The sequence below is a fragment of the Impatiens glandulifera genome, chromosome 7 (genome assembly GCF_907164915.1).
Source record: "Impatiens glandulifera chromosome 7, dImpGla2.1, whole genome shotgun sequence".
NCBI lineage: Eukaryota > Viridiplantae > Streptophyta > Magnoliopsida > Ericales > Balsaminaceae > Impatiens > Impatiens glandulifera.
In genome coordinates this window covers 30,794,186-30,804,942 of record NC_061868.1, presented here as the reverse complement: position 1 = coordinate 30,804,942, position 10,757 = coordinate 30,794,186, and the positions used below count along the sequence as shown (strand labels likewise).

Below are 10,757 nucleotides of genomic sequence, written 5' to 3'. Positions count from 1 at the left end.
TTTGATTATATACGTTAATATGTTATTTAATTATATTATATATTATTTGCTACAAGTGGTTCGATAAGATAATTCCATATAATTTTTGTTGGAAAAAATTTTGGGAATCAAATACTCCATCTAATTAAGATCTCATTATTAGATTGAGGGTTATTCATGATGGAACTCTAACGAATGACATTTACATGAAAAAAAATTATATTATGACTAATCGTTGTCGTATGTGTTACAAAGAATTGTTGATTCGGCAACTCACTTACTTTTACATTGTCGGATGGTGACTAATACTTGGAATTTTTTGTGGAGTATTACTGGGATTCATTGAGTGATTCCCAAGTCTTTGGATAGTTGTTAGAAAGTTTGGAATGATTCAGCTTATATGAAAGACCTACAATTATAATCCCAATTATTTTTTAGTGGATTATCTAGTTTGAGAGAAATTATCGAACTTTCAATTATTGTAATCGTCCGATACGTATCATTCATAATACTATTATTATGATGTTTTCTGAGATCAGTTTAGGAAAGATAGTAGAGTCTGTCGGAGAGTTAATCATTCTTTCCTAAGATTTACGAGCTCAATAACTTATTTAGTACCATTTTTTCTTATTTAGTTTTTTATTTTAATTCTTTTTCTTTTCAAGTTATGTTTAATTGTTACGTTCTTAAACACAAAAAAAATCATTTTTAATATACATGATCTTTTTAAAAAAATAACATTAAATTATATAGATTTTAAAAATAACATTGTTCTTTTATTTCCACTCCTTTCCAAGAAGGAAATAACCATAAATTTGAGGCTAATGCTAAAGAATATAAATATTTATATGTTTATATACAACAATAAATACATCTAACAAAAATAATATGTTGTGAATTTCAACTAAAATAACAATATATATATATATATATATATATATATATATATATATATATATATATTACAAATTTTACTATTAAGAAAATGAAGTTGCACAATATGATGTAAATACATTGTATGAAATAATAATATTGTTCTTTTGCAAAGATTTTATTATAAAATATTCTAGTATATCTATCTTTATAATACTTGTTAAACTAATTCATAATATTTTAATATATTCCAATTCTTGTTGTGCATGGTAGGGTCATTAAAAGGAAGAAGATAACTAAAATAAAGTAAATTAATCATAATAGAAGAGAAGACTTATTTATTTAGTTGAACTATTTAATAGATTAAAAAAAAAAAGTTATTATCTTGAAAAAATAGAGGTTGAATCTAGATAATGCCCGAAAATTACAACAATATTTCTAACAAAATAATGGATAAAATTTAGCCAATTGTATTAAAACAAACACAACAATATTGGTGACCCATTTTGGAGATCATCTAAAAATGGAGAATTTGTAATCATCAATCTCGAGTAAAATCTCGAGTAAGGGTTACTTATAAATAATATTAACTATTAAATTATAAATTATTCAAAATATTTTAAACTTAATAAATAAAAATCATTCAAAATACTTAATAAATTATTCATAAACAACTTTTAAATCAAAAAATTAAATCATCAACATTTATCAACATTTGTCTAATTGTTAATACCAAATTGTCTATCACCTATAGCAACATCATTATCATCAACTTCATCACCATCTTCTCTTTCTATTCCTTCTTTTGCACTATTTTTTCGCATATTTCTTCTTCGTTTATTGTATATTGAGTACTCTATAAATAAACGTGTTTGAGATGATGATGAATTATACGTATCATATCAATATAGATCTATTTCGTGATTTATTCTCACTTAACTTATGAGCAACATAACCGATAATGACATTGTATAATAAGTTAGACTAACTCTGCAAAATATAAAACAATAATATTTTAATAGATTAGATATGTCAAATATAATTATCATGTAGTATTAATTAATAAACTATATAGAAAGTATGTAATGTAAATAATCTTATATTATTTTTATTGTTGTTTATATGGACATTTTTAAATGATAAAGGAGTTTATAAATTTATAACTAATTTATAAATTAGGATAACTATTTAATTAAAGAAATTATAATTAAAATGTCGTAACTAAATTAAGACAATGTCCAGGACAATGTTGTTGATAAAAGACACACAAATTCATTGACAATAAATAAATAGACACTACTTTTGACTTTAGGATTTATCACCATCTAATCTAACGGTAAAAAAACAAAAAAAAAAATGTAAAGATTAAAAATAAATAGATATTACCTAGTATTAGAAGAAGAAAGGAAGGAGAGCATGGGGTGGTAGTGTTTTAAAAGAGGAAGCTTTAAGTTCTTCATTTTTTTTCATTGATGAAAAAAAATATGCTTACCATTTGCGAAGCTTAGATTCAAATAAAAAATACAATTATTTTGAAGAAGTCGAGGAGTCCTCGTTAATACGATATAGTTGAAGTAATATTTGTTTAAATTTTGATATTTTAAAATGACAAAAAATTGAAATAATAAAATTTAACGATTTTTTCGTTTTTAACGTTTTCAACAGTTTGACCGAGTCAACACGTGAGTCAGCGTCGATTTTACACTTCTGCGATTTTTTGTCACTCGTGACTCGATTTTTTTAGATAAAAACGCAAACTCGAACGAATTTATGAGTTGACTCGCGATATTAATAGCACTGCATTTTACCTAAGGAAGACAAAATATATATATATATATATATATATATATATATATATATATATATATATATATATATATATATATATATATATGCCTATTTTTGTCATGTTTTGATTCAAACCTGTTAATTTCCGGGGATAAAAGTAAAACACATCGTTATTGTCTTTTAACCTTTTTATTATTATTTTGTTTCTTTGTAATAGTAAATCATATATATATATATATATATATATATATATATATATATATATATATATATATATATATATATATATTTCCAGTTTATTGTTACAAATCTAAAAAAATAAAAGAAAAAAAATGGCATAAAAAGTTTAACAAAAAAGCTAGAATAATTAAGTTGAAATTCGCTTAAAAGTAATTAATTTGAAAATAAAATATATTTGCTGACTTGTAAATTTATGAAATAAAATATAATTTAATTTCATAAATTATAATACTTGCTACTTTATTCAGCCTTGGATAAGTCCTTTTCCGACGCTTGTATGCATGTGCCGACATAGCTATATTTAAAGGTCTAAAAATGTATGTTGTTGCAGTGAAAAAAATATTTAAATTAAAATATTTTTTAATATTTAATTACTTAATTTAATTGATGAATATATTGTATAAGAATTATTGTTCAAACATATCACCTACTCTTAGCTAAAAATAAATTATTGACATTTATATATACAGGGATTTTGTTTTACCAAACATTTAGAGCGAGATTGTGTTTCATAGATTTTTTGAAAAATATTGTTGGATAAAAAAAAAAAGTTTATATTACGGATTTTGTATGATAAATTATCAAAATGTAATTTTATTTTTAAAATTAAAATTAATAAAAGTAAATTAAGAGTACTATTCTAAGTATTTTAGTTTATAAGGTAAATGATTTGATGATTAAAAATACTAATGTAATTTTAATATAGAACGATAGAAATCTATATATATGAAAATCTATATATATATATATAAAATGATGCTTAATTTTTAAAATGTTGAATTGTGGGTTGATTCGTCCATAAATTTAAAATAGTTAAAAATAAAATTAAAAATGTTATAGGTATGATTTGAACTTGCAACCTAACAAAAATAAGTACAAATCTTTAACCAATTACACTAATGACACTTTATATTTTAAATTCAACACCAAATTCGATGAACGTGGGACATTTTAACAATATAAGTTAAACTTTGTAACTAACTAATCTATATATATAATAATACTTAATTTTTAAAGTCGAGAGCTATGGTTAATTTATATATATATATATATATGATAGAGTAAATTGATATTTGGGTCGGATTGTAGGTTGACGCGCTTATAAACATTTTTACTGTAATATTTTTTTCACGATTTTTTATATTATTACTCGGCATTTTGCACGGGATACATTCTAGTTAAAATAAAATTATAATTAACCAAAAAACTTAATATCAAACAATGTAATTATAATTTACCTCAGTAATAAATAGAAGCCTAAGGATATAAATGTATGAGCAAAGGGAATCAAGTTTTTCTTATAGATAAAGTTTAGAGAGAGAATTAAGCATGTCTATCATAAACATTCTTCACATGAATCATGGTGATGGAGAAAAAAGCTACGCCAAGAATTCAACTATTCAGGTTTATATATCTCTTCTTTTCCATTTACATATTTCAGATCAACATTGCAATTAAATGACTAAAAAAATTGAATTTTTTGATTTTTAATAAAAAAAATTACAAATCAAATAACTTCCTCGCAAAAGTAACACATATATATCATGGCATTGGGAAATAAATCACTGGGGTATTATTATTATTGTTATTTTGTCTATCACATTCTTTGATTATTGTTTTAGAAGTGATCTTTATATCATTTCTAACCATGCATGATCCTCTAAACAAATCTAAAGATATAAGATAGGGATTTTATCCAAACAAACTAATGAGATTCATTATTCTTTTCTCTCCATTTGATTTAGATGAGGTGGTTCAATACGACGCTGTCCATTGTGAAGGATACTATCAAGGAGATGTTTACTAATCATTTCACATCATTTGAAATATTAGAGAGTTTTAAGATTGCAGATATTGGATGTGCCTCGGGTCCCAATACCTTTCTATTTATGTCGGAAGTTATTGATACGGTTTACAATTTGTCGAACCAAAACAAATCTCTAGAGATATCAATCGTGTTGAATGATTTGCACAAAAACGACTTCAACAACATTTTTAGTGCACTCCCATCATTCTACAAACAACTACAAGAGAAACATGGATATGAATTTAGTCAAAAATGTTTCATCTCTGGAGTGGCAGCGTCATTTTATGAGAGGTTGTTACCATGCAAAAGTTTGCATTTTGTACACTCTTCTAGCAGCCTTCATTGGCTTTCTCAGGTTTGTTTTTGACATAAGTACTCTTATTTCATTGTTAAAAACAACTAGTAAATTAATTTGTTTCATAATTTTATATTGATTGATACAGGTGCCAAAAAATCTAGAGAACAAAGGACATATTTACATGGCCAAAGATTGTCTTCCTCATGTGTTTGAGGCTTATAAGAATCAATTTTATAAGGACTTCTCTTCATTTATTAACAAAAGATCCCATGAAATATTGCCATCAGGTAGAATGGTCCTTACATTTTTGGGAAGGAGCATTCCAGATCCATCAAGCAATGATTGTTGCTGCCTATGGGAATTACTAGCCCAGTCACTTCTAGATGTGGTTTCTCAGGTTTAAATTATATTTTAAATTGTTATTGTAATTAATTATATAATTGTTTTTAAGAAAAAGTTTATGTTTTACTTTTAATTGATTTATTATAAAAAAAAACTTTTTTTATTTATAAGACTTCATTTTCCTATTTTTAAAGATTTTATTTATAATATATAATTAAATAGTTTATTAACATCTTTATATTGGGTGTAGATAATGTTAAGCTAATTCATTTTATATTATAACATATTAAAATATTAGTTCTGTTTTGTTAACAGAGACTCATTAAGGAGGAAGATGTTGATTCATTCAATTTACCTATATATACTCCTTACATTGATGAAGTAAAGGAAATCATTATGAACGATATGTCTTTTGATGTTAAAAAGATTGCGATTTTCAAACACAATTGGGATCAAGATGATAATGATGATAAAAAGAAGAGTGGAGAAATTGTAGTCAATTTTATTAGAGCAGTAACACAGTCGATATTGGTGACACATTTCGGGGAGCTCTTTTTAAACAATGTGTTCAAAAGATATGCAGAGCGCGTAACTAATCATCTTAAAACGGAGAAAACAAAGTTCATAATTCTCACCATTTGCCTTATGAAGAAATAAAATAATGACTTTGGCATGCATGTTTAATTGTGTTCTAATTATTGACGAGTTTGTATGAATTTTAATACAATGCTTGGATTTATTATACATTATTTAATTGTGTTCAGTTTTTTGTTGTAAGAATTTTTACCATGTTTGGATTGCAGCCCATTATTTTTTTCTTAATCCACTACATTGGATAAAAATGAACTCAGTTGCCATTATATATCAGTTTTTTTGCTTAGTCTATAATTTATAAAGGGGAAAAACAAAATCCAGGGTTGGAGAGTGATCCGAACTCCGAATGTAAGCAACAATTATTGTAGATGAAAATTAATCATTTTTGCACTGTTCTTGTGGGTTGACTTAAGATGTTTAATTTTTTGAGTCACTTGTGTAGGTTTTCCCTTTGCAAGGATTGATTTACAAGCACTGGTGAAAAAGGGGTTTTAACCCTATAACTTTCGATGAAGACACCTTACCGAAGGTTTTAGTAACTCTCGTCATCCCTCGGTATTGACTCTCTGGGTTTTTCCACAAATAAAACCGAGAGTTGTATGAAAACTTTCGGGTTTTTCTCTTTGTGGAAAAACCGAGGGTTTTACAAAGACCTTTCGGTTTTTCTCTTTGTGGAAAAACCGAGGGTTGTACAAATAACTTTCGGTTTTTCTCTTTGTGGAAAAACCGAGGGTTTTACAAGTAACTTTCGGTGTTTCTCTTTGTGGGAAAACCGAGAGTTTTGATTTAACTTTCGGTTTTCCTCTTCGTGGTAAAAACCGAGAGTTTTCTAATAACTCTCGGTTTTCTCCTTTTGAAGAAAACGAGAGTTTTGTAATAACTCTCGGTTCTTCTTCAAATTAAAAAAACCGAGAGTTATATGAAAACTCTCGGTTTTTACCCGAAGAGGAAAACCGAAAGTTTTCATATAACTCTCGGTTTTCCTCTTTTGGGTAAAAACCGAGGGTTTGTCATATAACTCTCGGTTTTCTCTTTGGCTAAAAACCGAGAGTTTTCTAATATCTCTCGGTTTTTTCACAAAGAGAAAAACCGAGAGATTTCAATATTACTTTCGGTTTTTTCCCGTAAATTTTTAAAAATGTGCGGATTATTTTGCTCGCAACCAAAATCTGTTCAGCCAAAGCAATATATCAATGATAAAAGAAATGCAACATACATTAAACGATCACATTAATTGATCATGAACATTACAAAATTCGAAACCAATCTAATATTCCGAACAATCTGTTATAAATTCAACCACTAATGAAAACATGTTCATAATCGAAACAACCTTAGCTTGTGGGGGGAGGAGGTGGTTGTTGCCTCATATACAATTCGATTCTCTCCATTCTTGCGTTCATCTCTAACTTCTCCCTCTCCATTCTTGTCACCATTTCTTCCTTTTCCGCTTCCATTTCTTCCATTTTCCGCCTTCTTTCTTCATCCCTCTTCTCCAGTTCCTCCAACTTGAGCTTCATTATTTGATTCTCTTCTAACAATCGCTCATTGTTTCGCTGTGAATTGTTTCCACTACGACGATCCTCACGAAAGTGTGTGGGCCGGACACCTGATCCCATTCCGAACACTACCCCGTGTTTTTGTTATCCGAACACCCTCTCCGTCAATTCAAAATCCGATATTCCCGGTTCGTTACTAACAACCTCCTCCATCTCAGCCTGCACAATTCAAATAAAATATCATTTCTATAATAAAAAACTAGGCATATTCAATTCACTTACAATTTTCTCGTGCACGTGTTCGTCCGGGACGGGTGTTGGGTTTTCTTTGGTCGGTTTTGGTGTACGGGTCCTCTTGAATACTTCAATTACAGACGGTGTCCATCCCATTTCAATCGCCCGTTGAAATAAATGATTTATATAATTAATAACAATCTTTAGATTAAGTTATTACAAATAATGTACTTACCAACTCGTCTTCAATTTGTGCAAACGGTCTACTTCCCGTTCGATGCGGGAATTTCAGATTTTTACGGTTCTTAATATTTGTAGAACTGTGTCTCTGTATTTGAAATAACAAATGAAGTTAGATTAATTAATATCAACTTTTATTTGAATTATGAAACCGTACCTTAAACGTTTCTGTGAAGAAATTGTTGCGACATACAAACTCCCAATCATCTCGATCGTAGTCTGGTGGAGGATTAGCCAGTACCGCCGCCTCGTCTCCTTTGTGGACGCGGATATATGTCTTGTTCAAATCCGACCGCCATCTATCCCATATCTGATTGGCGTGTCCTAATCCGGTCTTTCGAAAAAACTCAATGTCACCATTAGTCGCTTCGAATGGATCCTGAAAAAAATAACATCCAAATGTTAAAAATAATTATTTAATGACGTAATGTATAATCAAGTAATAAGTATTACCTTGATAGCAGTCCACAATGAATCCAATTGTTCTGCACTTAAAGCCTTCCACTTGAGAAGACGGTGTGAGACGGCTGCGGGGTCCCGGATAATCGACCCCACATGTCTAGACCACCGCGTTCTTCCTACGTCTGTACCGCCTGGCCTCCCATCCTTCTCTCTAAACGTTAGAGGGATCCTCGTCCCCGCTACCCTCTTAGACAACGCAATATTCTTGTTCTTCCCCCGTCTCTTGCGGGCAGAAGATTCTTCAAAATTATGAAAATCATAATTAGATATGTCAATCAATTGAAACACTAACTAATTTGTAAACGAGTTACTTGTCAATGATGGGTCGGGAGTGGTCCCGTGCTCCTCCTCGTCATCCTGCTCCTCGATAGGCTCCTCAGGACCCTCGTCTTCAGCCTCATCGCTAGGCACCATATCAGCGAATGTGCTCTCTATAAACTCTTGGAGCTCACTAGCCTCAACATCCTCGTCTGTTGGTGGAGGCGCAGTAGCTATCGGGACCACAACAATCGGTGGTTGGTCTCTAGAAGACGATCCTCGAAGCTTTAAGGACTTGGATTGGGCAAATAGATTTTGGTAGCTTTTATCCAATTTCTTGGGTGTCTTCCTCATACTCTTCCAAGTTGTTTTAGGACCTTCAGACATTCTTAATTCATACCATTAATAAAATTGAGTGAATAATTGAAATAAAGTAGTAATAAAAATGAATATAAAGTTAAAAACATAAATCTACCTAATTAATTAATCTGAACTATATGTTTGTAAACCGCGGTTTTATTTTTGTCACAATCTTCCAACCGGGTCGGGCTGACATATCAGGGGCGTAGAATACTTGTTTTGCTTGACTCGCCAATATATACGGGTCTTGACTTTGGGTTTTCAAAATTCGGTTTACATTTACACTTACGAAGCCATATTTATCCACTTTCACTCCTAGTTCCCCCGAGTGTGTATCAAACCACTTACACTTGAATAAAACAACTCATTTGTGAGAATAATATTGTACTTCGATTATATCCGTCAAAACTCCGTAGTATGACATAGTTTCAGATCCGGAACATATCGTTTATAAATTCGTGCATATAACGTTCTTCGTTGACCTCTTCATTAACTGTATTATTCATCTCCGGTCTCGCATTGTTGAATTCCGGCACGGCATCCTCCGACTGATCATCGTCATCATCATCATCATCGAAGTCATTGGCATCTTCATCGACATCGTCATTAACCACTTGAGTAGTACGTCTTTTTTCTCCATGAAAATACAAATACTCATAATTCACATTTATTCCTTAAACGATGAGGTGAGTCTTCACTTCGTCTATTTCCATAAACGGCGTGTTCAAGCATTTCACGCAGGGACATTTCACGGTTTGTCGGGATGTACTCCTAACAGCATACTCGAGGAATTTGTCAACACCTTCCTCGTAATCTGGATGATCTCGACGTAAGGTCATCCAACTTTTATCGGGTACTTCCATATTTCTAATAAAATGGAAAAACAACCCGCATTATTATGTACTTAAATTTGTCTAAATTAATTAGGCTTACAAAATGTTAACATAATTTCTACTTAATCTATCATTATCCAACAAAAATTCAACATAAATCTAACATTTTCTAACTAAATCTAACATTTTATAACAAAAATTCAACCTAAACAAACTATAATAACATAATCTAACATAAATCAAACCTAATCTAACATAAATCAAATCAAACATAAATCAAACCTAATCTAACATAATCTAACATAAATCAAACCTAATCTAACATAATCTAACATAAATCAAACCTAATCTAACATAAATCAAATCAAACATAAATCTAACATGAAAATCTAACATAAATGTAACATTAAACTAACCTAACCATATAATAAACCAACAATAACTAACCTTGCACAAAAAGAGCGACGAAGAAGAGCGGTTGTGGGTAGATCGAACAATAATAAACCCTATTAATCAAACAATAAAGTATTAATCAAAAACCAAATCCAACAAAATCAACAAATATAAACACATTTACCTTTTAATCAAACAATAATAAACCAAATCTAACATGAATCCAACAAAATCAAACATAAACCTATACCAAATCAATCCAATAACATGAATCCAACAAAATCAAACATAAACATATACCAAATCAATCCAATAACATTAATCCAACAAAATAAAACATAAACCTATACCAAATCAATCCAATAATATAATCAATCTAACAAAAGCAAACTAAACTAACATTAATCCAATACATAATATAAACTAATCTAACAATAATATAAACCTAATCAAAGTCATATAACCTAATATAACTTAATCTACCAAATCCTCCTAAATATATAACATATAAACCTAATCTAACCAAATATAACCAAAATCAACATCAATATACAGCC

General features: G+C 29.4%; 1 protein-coding gene across 1 annotated transcript; it reads left to right on the top strand.

The window, feature by feature from the left end:
- The first annotated feature begins 4,625 nt into the window (after positions 1 to 4,625).
- LOC124909725 (probable jasmonic acid carboxyl methyltransferase 2) lies at positions 4,626 to 5,984 on the top strand. The gene is made up of 3 exons (XM_047450374.1): positions 4,626 to 5,042; positions 5,131 to 5,382; positions 5,643 to 5,984. The coding sequence occupies exons 1-3, from the start codon at positions 4,626 to 4,628 to the stop codon at positions 5,982 to 5,984; spliced, it is 1,011 nt and encodes a 336-aa protein (XP_047306330.1).
- Positions 5,985 to 10,757: the final 4,773 nt, after the last annotated feature.

Excerpts from the sequence above, each read along its gene's own strand:
- LOC124909725 (XM_047450374.1), top strand. The coding sequence starts at position 4,626 with ATGAGGTGGTTCAATACGACGCTGTCCATTGTGAAGGATACTATCAAG. Across the intron at positions 5,043-5,130 it reads GCCTTCATTGGCTTTCTCAG|GTGCCAAAAAATCTAGAGAA; the intron begins GTTTGTTTTTGA and ends TGATTGATACAG. Across the intron at positions 5,383-5,642 it reads TTCTAGATGTGGTTTCTCAG|AGACTCATTAAGGAGGAAGA; the intron begins GTTTAAATTATA and ends TTTTGTTAACAG.